The 16010-nt window shown below is 35.8% G+C and overlaps 1 protein-coding gene across 1 annotated transcript; it reads right to left on the reverse strand.

Annotated features, from left to right (window-relative positions):
• Positions 1–631: 631 nt before the first annotated feature.
• Positions 632–14122, reverse strand: tmem116 (transmembrane protein 116). The gene is made up of 11 exons (XM_079606407.1): positions 13854–14122; positions 13448–13494; positions 13279–13342; positions 13061–13189; positions 6365–6469; positions 6206–6255; positions 5355–5438; positions 4328–4463; positions 3817–3961; positions 3284–3363; positions 632–3197 (listed from the first exon to the last, which is right to left on the reverse strand). Exons 1-11 carry the CDS (start codon positions 13920–13922, stop codon positions 3015–3017), a joined length of 1092 nt encoding a protein of 363 aa, XP_079462533.1. The 5' UTR covers positions 13923–14122; the 3' UTR covers positions 632–3014.
• Positions 14123–16010: the final 1888 nt, after the last annotated feature.

Genomic DNA, 16010 nt, shown 5'->3' on the forward strand with positions numbered 1-16010 from the left:
AGATAAACGAAAGTCTTACGGGTTTGGATCGAAATGAGGGTGAGTAATGACAGACTTTTCATTTTTGGGTGAATAACTCTTAAGATATATTGAGGAATTCTGGATGTTTACTATGTTTACCATATAGTGCCCTTGTCCCGGTTGAGAACTACTGGCATATATATCCCCCTCTCTCTCTTAACGGGGTTTAATATAGTTTTATCCCCCATTGCCTATAAATGTATGGACAAACAAAGTTGAAACATTATTCTAAGAAAGTGATTTCGCCATTACATTACCAATTCTAAACTCACTACATCTCAAAACACATTTGTTCACTGTGCATGTGGCCTTTCCTTTGGGGATTTATTTATTTATTCTATTATTTATTTTACTTCCATTAGGTGTTTTTTTCTGTAGAGTGGGCCTATAACCACTATTTTTAACAGGTGATAAATAAAAAAGTACAATGCAGTAGTTTCAGTAGATGGCAGCATTTTGCAGAAGATTCGAGCAGAGTTATAAATACAGAGTTATATAGTTATAGAGAAACTATAATCGTGATTGTCTAATAAAATAATCTGCAAACAAAACTCTGTAGAAGCTCAGCATGTCAGTCTGAAGTCAACCATCCCAAAATATCAACACATAATTAGATTTTATTGAAATTTTCTTTAATTTTCAACAACACTTGATGTGTAATAGCTATGTACAAACATATTTACAATACAAATGCACTCAGAAATTGAAACTTAAGTCATTTTGTCATGGGAAAAATTGTCTAAGGCAAACTAAAACGGGAAAAGAAGTGCAGTATGTTGATTATGACACCACACACACATAGGTGTATTTACACAACAGGATTCACACACTTTTAAACGGGGAATTTTACTTGACTTTTCCAGCTGTTTGTAATTACTGAACAAGGAGTTAAAATTTGGGAGCACCTTATTTTACAATCTGGTTTCGCATGAACATACTATGTAGGTATTGTAGTAAAGGTACTAACCCTGAACCTAACCTTAACCCATGTAGTTACTGTACCTTGCATTACTCAGTACTTTTGTGGGTAAGTACACTGTAAGTACATTAAAAGTGCATGTACTGAAAAATAAAATGCAACCTAAAGACCCGTTTCTAGTCAATAAAATATTTTAGAACAGAGCATAACTGGAAAATGTTACAAACTACAGAAATTCCCATGACTTTTCACTAATTCGCCCATAATCCATAAGACTTTCCATCATCTTCAAAACAAAAATCTATATATTTTTTATGAAACCTGAGAGATTTCAGTCCCTCCACTGAACGCTCACACAACAACAAAACGTTGACGCTTAAAAAAGTCCATGAAGAGATTGTCATAGTTATTCATAAAGTTTGTTCTTGCGTGTTTGAACTTCTGATAACCATATTTGATGTAAATAGACTCATTACATGCAAAGTCAATTCATCGCATTCAAAATAAAAGTTTGTGTTTACATAATAAATGTGTGTTTACTGTGTATAATGATTTTGTATATATACAGGTGAAACTCTGGTGAAAAGTTCATTTATTTCAGTAATTCAACTTAAAAGGTGAAACTAATATATTATATAGACTCATTACATGCAAAGATATTATATTTGCAAAGATTACATGCATTGCCATTTCAAGCCTTTATTTGTTATAATTTTGATGATTATGGCTTACAGCTTATGAAAACCTTTTCACAATATTCTAATTTTGAATTTGGGGTTTTCAAAAGCTGTAAGCCATAATCATCAAAATGATAACAAATAAAGGCTTGAAATGGCAATGCATGTAATCTTTGCAAATATAATATCTTTGCATGTAATGAGTCTATATAATATATTAGTTTCATCTTTTAAGTTGAATTACTGAAATAAATTAACTTTTGCACGATATTCAAATTTTTTGAGTTTCACATGTGTTGATCAAAGTTTATATGTGAATAAAAACCTACATTAAATCTGCAACATCTGCTTTTTGATGTAAAGCGATCGTTTCTCTCTAGAAGACTTTGATTAAATTACATTTAACCCAAGTTCTGGTTGCATGGACTTTCAATGGAGGGACAGAAATCTCTCAGGTTTCATTAAAAACTATCTTAAATTATGTCAAACAAAAGTCTTATTGATTTGGACCGAAGAGTTTATTTACTTTTCCAAGCCGGAAAATCACAATTTCGAAATATTTCCCTTATATTTTCAAGTTTTCCATTTCCATCTCAAGCTAAAAGCTTATTCCCATGGTTCAGTGCAACTATCTTGACAAGCACATGCAAATTATTTCTCCTCAGCTGTGCGTATTCTTCAATAATAATAGCCATTGAGAAGCACTGCTCTCAGCTTTTTTTTGTACATTGTTTATCAAGAGGAAATTATTTGTGTGTGTAATTGACCCCTGCATGACTACCCAGTGTGTGGGTGGATTCAGCGCATTGTGTTTTGGATAGAAAGCAGTAGCTTCGTTCTCTCAGATCCTGTTTCAGAGCTATTTCCCATGGCTGTAATCCCCCTTCGGTCTTTCCCTTTTTTACATGTCACTAGCGTGCCGTGTTCTGAAACCTTTCAGCACGTCATAGCAAAAAGCAAACGCTGGATGATGAAGCACGTTGTTTCTCAGCTGAGCTTCAGGAGCAGGTGCAGCTTCTGAAATCTCATGACAAAAGCCAAGGTAAAAAAAAAAATAGCTAGCTTTTCAGTGTGTAAGTGAGCATACATATCTGCCCATCTGGTGTCGGTAATATAACACCGAGACAAACTGCTTCAGATGTGACAACACAACAAAACCAAACTCGAACGTCACGCATGAAGGGCCACGCTGATGTTTAGCTGGTTTCAGTCTTCATGAGAAGAGTTTCTCTCTGCAGAAACACAGCAGTGTGTGTTTTTGTTGCATTGACTCCAGTATCTCATGGGTTCGACTCCTAAGGAACGCACACACTGGTAAAATCTTGAATGCACTGCAAGTCGCTTTGATTTAAAGCATCTGCCCAATGCATAGAAGTACGTGTGTGTGTGTGTGTGTGTCAGACAAAATGAGTGAGTGCCGCAGCAGAACGCAGAGCGGCGTAGTTGGGTTTCTGTGAGCGTAGCAGAGGAGTCTGTGTGTTTGCGTCTCGTACGGTGCTGCTGCTCAGAGAACGGAAGTGTTGTTGAGTCCAGCCGTAGACCAGGCAGTTCAGCAGACCTTGAGATGCAGAGGTGAAGGCCTGAGGAGAACAACAATACTGTTTTACACTTGCATGCGGTGGCAAAGCCGTTATTGCTGCGGGAGCTTTTATGTGTTTTGGCGAACCTGTAGGATGTAGAGAACGACTCCCATCCTTCCCTCGATTATGTCCGGTTTCGCCATCATCAGAGTGGCCAGTAATATTGCTGAAATAAACACGAGATCGGGAAAAAAACACGGAAAGATGGTGTTTAGCTGTGGAATTATTTCACTACTTTCACTCAAATGTTAGATTTTGTATTTGAATTGCATATGAAACTTCCAAGCATTTGGATTACACAGGTTTTGCATTAACAAACTAATAAACGTTGTGTGATGCAGAAAAGTCAGATTCGTGATATAGTGAGGTCTGCTTTAAAGATCATGTGATCTTCCTACCCTTGACAACATTTATGTCTCACGCTTGCAGAGAAAAGGTCTATCAATTGTTAGAGATCCCACACACACGGCTGGACATTTCTTAACTCCTATATCTTCATGCAGACGACGTAGATCAATTAAAACTAAGGGTCCTATTTTACCGATCTAAGCGCATGGCGCAAGTTCACTTAGTGCGTGTCTGAATCCACTTTTGCTAGTTATTGGTATTGTGTGCTCACCCGGACCCCAGCAGAAGAAGAAAGCGGAGGGATAAAGCAGCATCCGTCGCTCCAGGAGCCGCAGAGTTGCCCAGTGATGGTCACCGAAAAACCCCTGCGACGTGACGACACGCTTGTACAGCGAGCGCGCCTTACACATCAGAATCTGAAACACACCATGAGATAATCAGTGAGTCGCATGCGTTTTTGAGAGCAGTAATACTGTACATGCAATAATATTGTGAAATATTATATCTATCAGAAAAATATTAAACAGCACAACTGTTTTCAACATTGATAATAATCAGAAATGTTTCTTGAGCAGCAAATCATCATATTACAATGATTTCTGAAGGATCATGTGACACTGAAGACTGGAGTAATGATGCTGAAAATTCAGCTTTGATCACAGGAATAAATTACATTTTACAATATATTCATTTAATAATATTTCACAATATTACAGTTGAAATGCTTGAACATTTGAATCATAAATGGCTCAGCTATTCAGAAATGAGGTGTTGAATCTCACCGTGATGCCGATAATGGTTAATAGGAAGGTGGCGAGGAAAATGCCCATGCAATAGTTTTGAATGACAACGCATGCTGTGACTTCTGTTGTTACATATGAGGTGAGATAAACAGCCCCTGTGTGCATCAGCAAACATCTGGAAGACAATCAGCATCATATTAAACAACTGTCTGGAATGCTGGATTCTGATTGGTCAGTCGCATCGTTCTGGCTATTCAACTGCACAACTGACCATTGTTCTTCTCACATCTATTTTATTGTGGGTTATTATTTATTTATTATTTGCTATAATGACCAGCTGATTGTTATGAAAGCTTGTTTCCGCCACAGAATAAAACATTTTAAAAGATAATTAAGATTTTTATCTCACAATTGCGAGTTTACATCTGACTTTATTTCTCGTTTCTGAAATTTCTATCACGCAATTCTGGCTTTATAACACGCAATGGAAAGTTATAAAGTCAGAATTGCGAGATATGAAGTCGCAATTACGTGTTATAAAGTCAGAATTGCAAGATATTAACTCAAAATGTGACAATTCTGGCTTCAAACACGCAATTGCGACTTTATATCATGCAATTCTGACTTTATAACTTTCCATTGCGTGTTATAAAGCCAGAATTGCGAGATAGAAACAAAAGACAGAATTGCAAGTTTATTTCTCGCAATTGAGTCTTTATATTTCACAATTATGACTTTATAACACAATTGCAACATTATATAATGCAATTCTAAGATAAAAAGTCAGAATTGCGTGATGTAAACAAAATTGTGAGAAAAAAAGTCAGAATTGTGATAAAAAGTCACAATTACCTTTTTAATTTTTTATTCTGTGGCAAAAACAAGCTTCCATAGATTGTTCACTAGACCCACACAAACAACTAAACTATAGTTAGATATAACAACTGAACTGTATGAAATACGTTTTAGATAACAATAAGCTCATTCAAATAAGACTCTGTGAAGTTATGATGATGAATTAATGAGAAATAACCGTTTATTAATCAGAGAATATGGCTAGACTGACCTGTAGGGCTGGGTGAAGTTTGTGTAACAACGAAACACATTTCCTGCCACGAAGACGGGCGCCGTGAGTATTAAAGGCAAAAGACTGTATGGAGAGATCAGGACAGACATTATATTCCTAAAATCTGCTAATATCACATTTTCAGTTTTATCGTGCATGGTTTCTGCCCTATATTTTATGCAGGATTATAATAAGTAAAAAGTATTGTAAATATTGCTTGAATGTGTACTCTGCATACTGGCAACTAGCTGAAATAAAAAAGTTTCAGGTTTTTATGATACTTTATTTCAGTTTTTTTTTAAAGTTCGCTAGCCATGTGTTAAAAAAACATGTTAGCAACATGCTAATTCCTGCTATCAGTATGTTAAAACATGCTAGCAATGTGCTAATTCATGCTAGAAGCATGTTAAATTATGTTAGCAATGTACAAATCGTACTAGCAACATGCTAAAACATTAGCAATGTGCTAAGTCATGCTAACAAAGTGTTAAATGTGGAATGTGCCAATTGATGGTTGAAACATGCTAGCAATGTGTTATTACATGTTAGAAATGAGTTCATTCAATGTGTTAAAACATGCTAACAACATAACCCCCTAGCAATCAATCCATCCATCTATCAAAACTTCTTCAAACTTTATGGTCAGGCTTTCTCAACCCAACATCAAAGTTTTTTTTTGTGACACATTTTTTGTATTATAGTCTTAGCTAAGCACTTACAAGTGCACGTACTGTAAAATAAAGTGCAATCAAACTTGTTTTATAATTTCAGTTCAGAAATGATGTTGCTCCATCAATATTTAATATCAGTTTCAGTGATATTTTTATTCCGTTGATGTTCAGTGTACTCACCACGACAGTACTGGGGCCAGACATCTGCAATTTCTTGCTCTTGCTGGATTCTGAAACGAACAGGCTAATCAGTATTGCCAGCATTTACAGTCAAATAAATGACTACATTGTGCTGCTCTATTTCCTTCATTAACATGTTGATAATGATGAACTGAATACCTCGGCTGGGAGCCCGTTCAGTCTCCTGTAATACTTTCTGCTCAGCCCGGCGTAAAGCACCCAAACATAGTGCAGCGTGTAAAAGAAGGAGGCCATATAAAGAGTCTGTGGGATGTGAAAGTCAAAGGAAGAAGTTAATGAAGTTTAATTAGTTAGTTACACATATTAATCTCAGAAAAGGTTGAACCATATTCCCGAAATACTGTAACCCATGTCTCTCTTTATTTAACGACACAAACAAAATAATTAAGACGACTAAAGAGGACTATAAATACACAGACTCAGTGAAGGGAGAAAACAAGGAACAGGTGAGGTTAATCAATTAACAAATGAGTAACCATGGAAACAAATGGGACAACTAAGGCCCTGTCCACACGGAGACGCACGCGTTTAGCTGTATACGTACAAATTTTGTGTCGTATTGGCGTTTCGTCCAGACGGATCCGCCATTTTGGGAGACTGAGGCTATGTTTACACGGAAACGATCTGAAGAGAAAACGCAAAAGTGGCGTTGGTTGCGTTATCACTTTTTATTCTGCGTTTAGACGAGCGTTAAGGGGGGGAAATCTGCGTGCATATGGTGATGCAAAAGTGTGTGAAATTCGATGTAGTGTGCACTCCAGGCGGCTAGGTGGCGATGTGAAGCACTGAAAGTAAAAGAGACGCTGACACTGGTTTTCATGTTTAATACGGTAAAGCGGCTGCTTCAACCCTCGGTGCTCTTTGCGTGACGCTCCAAAATGACAGAATTTTTTTAATTTTCTTTTGTCAATGAAATTAATGCTATATTTTAGTTTGATAATGTTTTGTTATTTTCCTGTACTGGCGCATGGCAGTGACGTAACAGCGTACGCGACGAGAGCAGATCGGTCCCTTCACTGTCTAGCAGACTTTTGCGTTTTTACCCTTTAGACAGGAATGCGACGGTTGAACGTTTTTAAGATTTCTGGTGGGTGGTTTCACTTTTTTGCGTTTTTAAGCCCCAAAAACGCCGTTGTCGTCTAAACGTAAGGTACATCTGATAAAATATTTTTAAGTTTAACTTTTCACCCGTAACTCGGAGCGTACTCGTGCAAACAGGGCCTCAGTGAAGGGAGAAAACAAGGAACAGGTGAGGTTAATCAATTAACAAATGAGTAACCATGGAAACAAATGGGACAACTAATGAACAGAGACAACTGAAACAAGAACTAACACAGGTAAAAACAGAAACCTCAGGTGACAACGTATACTTTTAAAAATAATACTTATTATGGAAATAATATGCTTATTTCCAAATTAAATGCAATGTGTTCGGACACTTGACTGCATGTTAATTGCAATTAAATGAAAATATATTACAGTTTAAAAGGGGTGGTTGATTATGATTTCTCTTTTCTAACTTGAGTTAGTGTGTAATGTTGCTGTTTGATCATAAACAACATCTGCAAAGTTACAACGCTCACAGTTCAAAGCAAAGGGAGATATTTGCTTTTTAAGAAATAGTTTTTTAAGGACTACAACAAACGGCTGGTAGAGACGACACGACATTCCTCCCGGGTTAGTGACATCACCAACCCTAAAATTTACATAAACCCCGCCCCCCGGAACACAATTTATAGATTATCATGACAGAATATGCAAATCAATGACTAGAAGATAACTACACATTAGAGTTCTCTTTAATTTAAGTACATCATTATATGTAATTTCATAATTACATCTGTTGCCTCTGAAATATGGTTGAAGTGAACTGCTAAATGTACTCACGAGTATTTATGGTAAATTAAAATATACTTTAATGTCATTTCTATTAAAACTTGTGTGTTTTGTATTTAAATATACACATTTATAATATATTATTATATAAAAAAATACATTAACTTTAAAATTACTATCAAACAACAAACTACATTTAAAATTATAATCCAGTACTTTACATGTGATTAATTATGTAAATCAACACATCAAAATAAACACTTTACAGCGCGACAAAACCTTATTAAATAAATAATGATTTAAAATGTTAAACTTTTAACTTGACATGATTACAAAGTGCACTTAAGTGTGTTAATAAATAGTTTACTCTCTTTAAGTACACTTAAGTGGCCTTATTAATATTATATTATCTGCAAGTAAATCTTTTTTCGATATATATATATATATATATATATAAGGTTTGAATTACACTATATTGTTTTTACACAAGGGACTCCAGGGTTATAAAGACACCATTGTTGACATTCATGTCATTCCAGGATTGAGCAACTTCTTTATGTTAAAGATAGAATATCAGAAATGCCTAACTAGTCAACATGGTTTTCCTTTCTGTTTTGCTTTAAGCACAGTTGACTTAAAAGAGGATTATAGTTGTTAGTTATATTTGATCAGGGTGTGTTTTCCCTGATTTTAACAGTCACAAAACTATGTACACTATTGCACTATTCCAAAATGTGTCAGCGGGTTAAAGTGTCATACTCAGTGCAGTATTGTACGCTCAATGGCAAACACTTAAAGCTCATGCGAAGGTGAATGTGAAGGGATTTGTAAGTCAGTTTAATATGATTTAAGTTATAATGACTTGCACAACCAACTTGATTATACTTCAAATTTTAAGGAAGCAACTAAACTTAAGTTTTTTAATTAAAATATGTGGATTTTTGTTTTACATCGAATGCTACGATTTAGTTTTCAGTATGATTCTGTTGTTATATATTAATACCAAATAACTGATATTCTTAAAATAAGATGAAATTACATTCAAATATAGTTTTACATATTTTACATACACTTTTAGTGGTTCCCTAAAGAAGAAGAAAACATGAACTGATTAAAGACTAGATCATTTTAATTTTAAGTCACAATGAGCTCTTAAAAATTTAAACGATTCTAGTAAACGTATGCATGCCTGTCTGGCCAGATGTGAGTCATCAGGGAGTGTCACATGACCTCGGGCAGGGTTTTCCGAAACTCAGGGCGTTTTCACTGCATGATTGGCAAATAGTGTCAAATGTGAAGAAGAAAAAAACAGGGCATTTTCCATAAAGAGCAGGGGTTCAAAAAAGGGTCTGAAACATTTATTTTTTTAATAAATTCTGCTTATAATTTACGTGAGTAACAATGTTGTATTGTTAGGACAAATGCATCCAACACTACAATAATATATATATATAACAACCGAGGAAATGGAATGAGATTATTTACTTATGTTGTAAAATTATGGAGCCCCTAAAAAGACATGGTGATAGAAAAAATTATGGGAGGAAATATTATATTTTTGCGTTCTCTCACAAAACCTTCGCGTTCGCCAGAGAAACGTTTTGCAAAGAACTCAAAAGTGAGCACAAAACATTTGCGAGAGAATGCAAAAGCACTGACGTATACTTTTTCCTCCATCTCATATTTTTTCCCTTCACCATGTCCGTATTAAATTATGCTTCTTTGTGTCACAATTTTATGCAATGTTACTTTTAAAGCTAGGTTAGTTTATGATAGCATAAGCAATAACATATTTAATTTAAAACAAGGATTTGTGCCTATAATGCCTTAAAAGTAGAGCTGCACGATACTGGATAAATTGAGAATCACAATTTTTTGGTTTAAAATAGAGATCCCGATTCTCCCACGATTCTGAATAGACAGCTAAACTAAATAACATGTAATTTAGAACAGATTCTCACAAAATGTTAATTGCTGTAGTCTATTTAAAATGTAAAAAAAAAAAAAAAGGTTAAATGAATGATTCACTTGTTTCATTACTGGATGAATCAGTGTTTTGAACAAATCTCTTGAGTGAATGATTTAATGACTCGTTTTTTAACAGTCACTTGTCGCCACCTACTGGCGTAACGATGTAATCGATTCAATCATTATTTGAAGCGTCAGGTTACCCTCAAAAGGTGATTTACTCTATCTCGATCACTACCGCAGACAACGCAGAGTGTTTATAGCCGATCTTTAAACTTTTATCCCAGTGCTTCGGTGATAATTTGAATTATTGTATAATGATACTGTGTTGAAAAGACACACTGGGCCCTGGCTATTTTAACGATCTGAAGCGCAAGTATCAAACACGAAACGCGAAACACGAAACACGAAACGCAACTAACTTTGTGGGCGGATCAACAAATCTAAAATGTGTTGGTCTGAAGTCGCTTCATTACTCATAGGTGTGGTTTGGGCGTAACGTGAAATAAACCAATCAGAGCGTCCTCTCACATTCCCTTTAAGAGCCGGCGCGCTTGTTCCATGGCGGATCGCTATTATAACGGCGGATTTGCCAGCGCACGCCAGGAGCGGTTCACAGCCGAGGAGACCGACGTTCTCGTCAGGGCCGTAAAACACAGAGAAGTGACATTGTATGAGGATGATGGAGAAACACACACAAATTAGCTTCGGTTAAACAGGCGTATAATTTGGGTAAATGTGTAATCTAGATTCATGGCTATTTTTTTCACATCTTCATGGACATACAATGATTTCCCTCGTGTATTAATATTTTTCCTTGTAATTATGTATGATTTGCAAAAATAAAAACTGCTGTGTTTGTGTAGATGAGAGAATCAAAGTGTGTGTGTGTTGTTCACACGCTACATAATGGCCAAGCACGCGCGCTTAAAATAGCATCTGACTAACGCGCAACGCACCACTGACTTTAGACTGGGTTTCTCCTGGAGTTGTTTTCTGAAACTGCAAAATAGCACCAGGGAACGTTTGCGCCGGAACACGCTCCTCTTTTCGCTGAATGTTCACTGTACGCGTACTTATCAGAGGTTTAATAGACAGAGCTGAATCACTGTCATTTAGGAATAAGATCACATGCGTGTTTGAATCCTGATCGCGATATTTTAACGATTAATCGGGCAGCTCTGCTTAAAAGTCTAGAGAAAACAAACCAATTACAAACAACATACTGAACTTTTGCTCCACGCATTACTGAGCTGTGACGTCCACTCACACCCATGACAATCCACTGCTATTAACAAAGTGTGTGTGTGGAGTGGGGCAGAACTAATTATATCTGGCCAAAGAATATGAACCAAATTTGCTGCTCCACTTCCTTTTCACATTCGTCCCAGTTCCACGTTTGTTTTGTGCTTTGGAACAAATTGGTTTTAATGTCTGAGCTGAGAACAACTCATTTATGAAGTGAAACTGTCTAGCACACATGCTTGTCTTCTCTGTGATATTGTAGCAAAATGGAAAACAAAAAGGCTTCAATAATGAGAGACACATGTTTGGGCCTGTAAAGCATTGGCAGAGTCGAGGAATGAAACACAGATTTTAAATGGACTTTCCCTCACTGGTGTTTTTGGCGTTTACACAACAATTTATTGTCTAAAAACCTTTCATTTTCGAAAAGGGATTTGTGTCAACTTGAAGTACCATACTAAAATATTACAATATGCATATATCAGGTTATTTTATGGTAAAAATCTTCAAAAGATATCATGGTACTTCTATGAGACACGTGCAATAAACCATGGTATTTTTGGTAGCATGCTATTGTTTCTTCTTGATAACAGTGTTAAAAACATTCCTTGAATTAGAAGTGACAGGAGAAAACAATGAAAGAATTGTTAAAGTTCCTCTATTATGTTTTCTCTTTCATGCAGTGTGTAATAAAGCTGTTTGTGCATGCAAAAGGTCTGCAAAGTTTTAAAGTGCATGACAAATAAAGTTATTTTCTCTCAAAAGAAAGAAGCGATTCTGAAACGAGTCGTCAGTAATTCCAGAATAATTCAGAAATGTCCTGTTCTTCTACATGTTGTCATTTCTTCTTTGTCTCTCCATCATTGTCTGACTCCAGTTTGAACATAACAGGCTAAAAGTTGTAAAAATGTTCAATGCATGTGTGTGTGAGGTAATCAAAGCTGCTGAGGACACAAGCTCTTGAAGCTCCGCCCCCTGTGCAGGGAGCAGCAGCTCATTTGCATTTAAAGGGACAGACACAAAACGGTGCGTTTTTGCTCACCCTCAAAAAGTGATAATTTTAACATGCTATATAAAAATATCTGTGGAGTATTTGGAGCTAAAACTTCTCATACATACTCTAGGGACATCAGAGACTTATTTTACATCTTGTGAAAAGGGCATTATACCAACCCTTTAAATCTTCACATCACTGTGTATCAAGTGTGAGGAAGACCCAGAGCTGAAATTCAGATATGCTAATATGTGTTTGGTTTCAGATATGTGCTGTAAGCGGTCGACCAATCACAAAAGACTGTGCCGCCTGACCAATCAGAGCAAAGTAGATCAATCACAACAGACTGTCTCCCCATCTGACCAATCAGAGCAGAGCAGGCTCTCGGAAAGGCAGGGTTTAGAGAGACTGAATCCTTGATCGAACCGTTTCAGACACTGTGAGAAAAGAGCTGATGCTGTAATGTATATTATGAGAAAATTAAAGTGTTTTTTAACCGTGGATGCATGTAAACCTAATGTAAGAGACCTAAAAAAAACTAAAGTATGGCTAGAAACCTTTTAAATTATTTTACAGGAGCACTTTCAACATTTGAAAAGGATGCTCATCTTAGTAATATTTTGATTCCAGATGCAGTCAATCAAATATATCTGCTCTAATGTGGCTTTTTTTGTGGAAGTGGAAGTATGATGCAAAAACATTGCATGTAAAAAAAAAGGCATATAGAGGAAGTACTGTTCTTTCGCCTATGATAAGCATTATTTTGGCATGATATTGTGTCAGTTTTGTACCTGTTCCACTATGTGGAGGTTGTAGCAGAGGTTGTAAGAGTCACAGTTCTGGGTAAAGAGAAGACCACCAACCATCCAACTCAAAGCTAACAGCAGGTCTGTTAAACTCAACAAGAATAACGGCAGCACCTGGAACACACACAGGTTTGTTTCTGTGGTCAAAATTACACTTGCATGCATGAACATATTGTTAATAATTCAATAATATGGAGGCTTACCTCTGGTTTTTTTACTAGTCTTGTATAAATGGCATATCCAATAATAGAGCCAGCACCTACAATGCTGTGATGCAAATTATTAACACATATAAATAAGTATACAAGACATAATACACGTATCTATTTATTAAATGACTGCAGAACTACGATAAAATAACAGATAGCCTACCTTAGGACGGCCATTGTCATTTGAATACATCGTACTATAGAGTATACCTTTAATAAGAAAAACAAAACAAAGGAAGAATAGTGTATTTAATCGGTGTGTGTGTGTTTATTTTAAGCATGTTATACAGCATCAAATGCAATATAAGTATTTTTATGTGTTTATGACAATGCATGACCTAGATATGAAGTGTTTGGAAATATATAGCCTACGTTACGGAAGTCAAAGATTCATTTACTTGCTAAATAACAAAAAGCGTAGTGTTTAAAATTAGTATTAGCTACTTTTCAAATTCCTTAAACTATAAGTAATTTAAAAAGATAATTTATAGAAAAAAAATCTAGTGAAAAGGGCACGAGAACATGCGCGCCCGAAGGATATAGTTTAACTATGTTGTCAAACTACTTACAGATGTCCAGTTTTCAGTCGGAAAGTCGGTGGTGTTCATCGGTGACTTATTTTGGTCAGAAAAGTCCATATTGCAATAATAAATACAGTCTATTTAGGGATCAATTAATTCCAGCCCTAAATTCCACTCGAAAATCCTTCCTTAAGTAACAACAGCAAAAAGCAGTTCTAATGTATATTTGCTAGCAGAACATGCCAAAATAATAATAATTTAAACAGACACAGAAGTTACAGAGTAACAAAATGTGCTTTCTCAAACTCGAGTAGTGTAAATAAAAACTGCGCGCCCCGCCCACTGGATCACACCGCGATTTCGATTGGCTACGATCCAATTGCGTCACACATTCGTCATGTTTTAATGTACATTCAAAGCGTCAGCGTGCTTCACTTCTCACGGCGAGAGACTGGCGCATTGTCTGTGTTTACAAGGACGTCCTGTTTTTTGGCCAAAATTGTTTGCCTGTTTTCCCATACGTGAAAATGCCCTGCAAACGGACATCGTGATGACAATCAGCGGATCTTTTAGGCATGAACATATCAGTTTAGTATCAGTAACTAACGCGTTATTTTATAATATAAGCTAGATAAATATAAAGACTTGCTACCCTTTTTTATTTATTTTATCAGGCTGTGCCTTGAAACTAATTTGTTTGCAATTAGGCCTTATTCTCAAAGGCACAGAAGTTTCAGAATAACCTTTTGACACAGACTTGTGAAATATGTACATTGATCAGTGTCTTGGTTGCTTGTGCGTCTATTTTCTGTGACATGCACATTTACATTCACATAATTGCTCTGTATTTTACCTGTCCAAACGTTAAACATGTTAACTTTGTGTTGTTAGGGATAGTTAGTTCAAAGTTAGCAGATGTCATGCCATTCTCTCTCCTGTCAGTTTGCATGAGCATCAGAGGTCTACATCCCTCAGCCATGTCTGGCTTCATTAATGACAGTGTGCGTGAGAACAATGGACACACAAGCACTCCCTATGAAGACCGTCTAAGAGAGTTTCTGTCATTTCTTCATATCAGCCACTGTGCTTCACATAGCCTGATGTTTAACAGATCCAGTGCACACACACACATGATGCAGGTTTGAGTCCAGATTGTGCATCACACTCTCATCCCATCCATTAAAACACACAAACAAACCTGCTCATTTCATTTGAGCACTTTTAGCTTTGATCGTTCATGCAAACTTATGTATAGAAATATAAACAGTAAACTGGGAAAAATCTTATGGTTATAGTTGTATGACAAGATGCACATTCACTGCTTTCACTCATTTCATGTGCATGCATTGTGCATGCGATTTTATTTACTTTTATTTTCAGCAATGATGCATTAAATTGAATAAAAGTGACATTTATAATGTTAAAAAAGATTTATATTTTTTAAATAAATGCTGTTCTTTTGAACTTTCTATTCATCAAAGAATCTTGAAAATAAAGCATTTCCACAAAAATATGAATGAAGACTGTTTAAAATATTATTATCATAAATGTTTCTTAAGCAGTAAATCATCATATTAGAGTGATTTCTGAAGGATCATGTGACACAGAAGACTGGAGTAATTATGCTTTGATCACAGGAATAAATCATATTCTATAACTGCAATTCCAAAAAAGTAGAGATATTTTGTAAAATGCAATAAAATCAAGAATCTCTTGAACAGACAAAAGTACAAAGGATTTTTAAAAAATGTTTTTTACTGGCCAAATTAATTGTATTTTTTAAATATAAAAAATATATTTATTTTATTATTTGTTGAATAGCTGCAATACCGTCCAAAAAAGCTGTGACAAATGCAAAATAAAAGTGAAAAGGTTTTAGAATATCCACATTAAAGTGTTTTGAAACCGTCCACATGAGCAGGTGAACTGGTGAGTATCGGGTGTAAAAGAAACTTCTCAGTCTTTGCCAGCAAAGGTCATCATGGCTCACTACTGTGACAAATATCATGAGAGAATTGTCAAATAATTCAAAAATCGAATTTCTTAATGCAAGATTGCAAAGGTCTTTCACATCTTGGAAGCAAGAGCTCATTCTTTATGTGGATTCTTGGACACTTTACAGTCCAAATCATTGGAAATGTACGACCCATCATGAAAACGTACTTTTTCAGCCATAATTTAAACTCATAATTCCCATTTTTATGT

Source organism: Phoxinus phoxinus (assembly GCF_949152265.1).
Source record: "Phoxinus phoxinus genome assembly, chromosome: 3".
Lineage (NCBI taxonomy): Eukaryota > Metazoa > Chordata > Actinopteri > Cypriniformes > Leuciscidae > Phoxinus > Phoxinus phoxinus.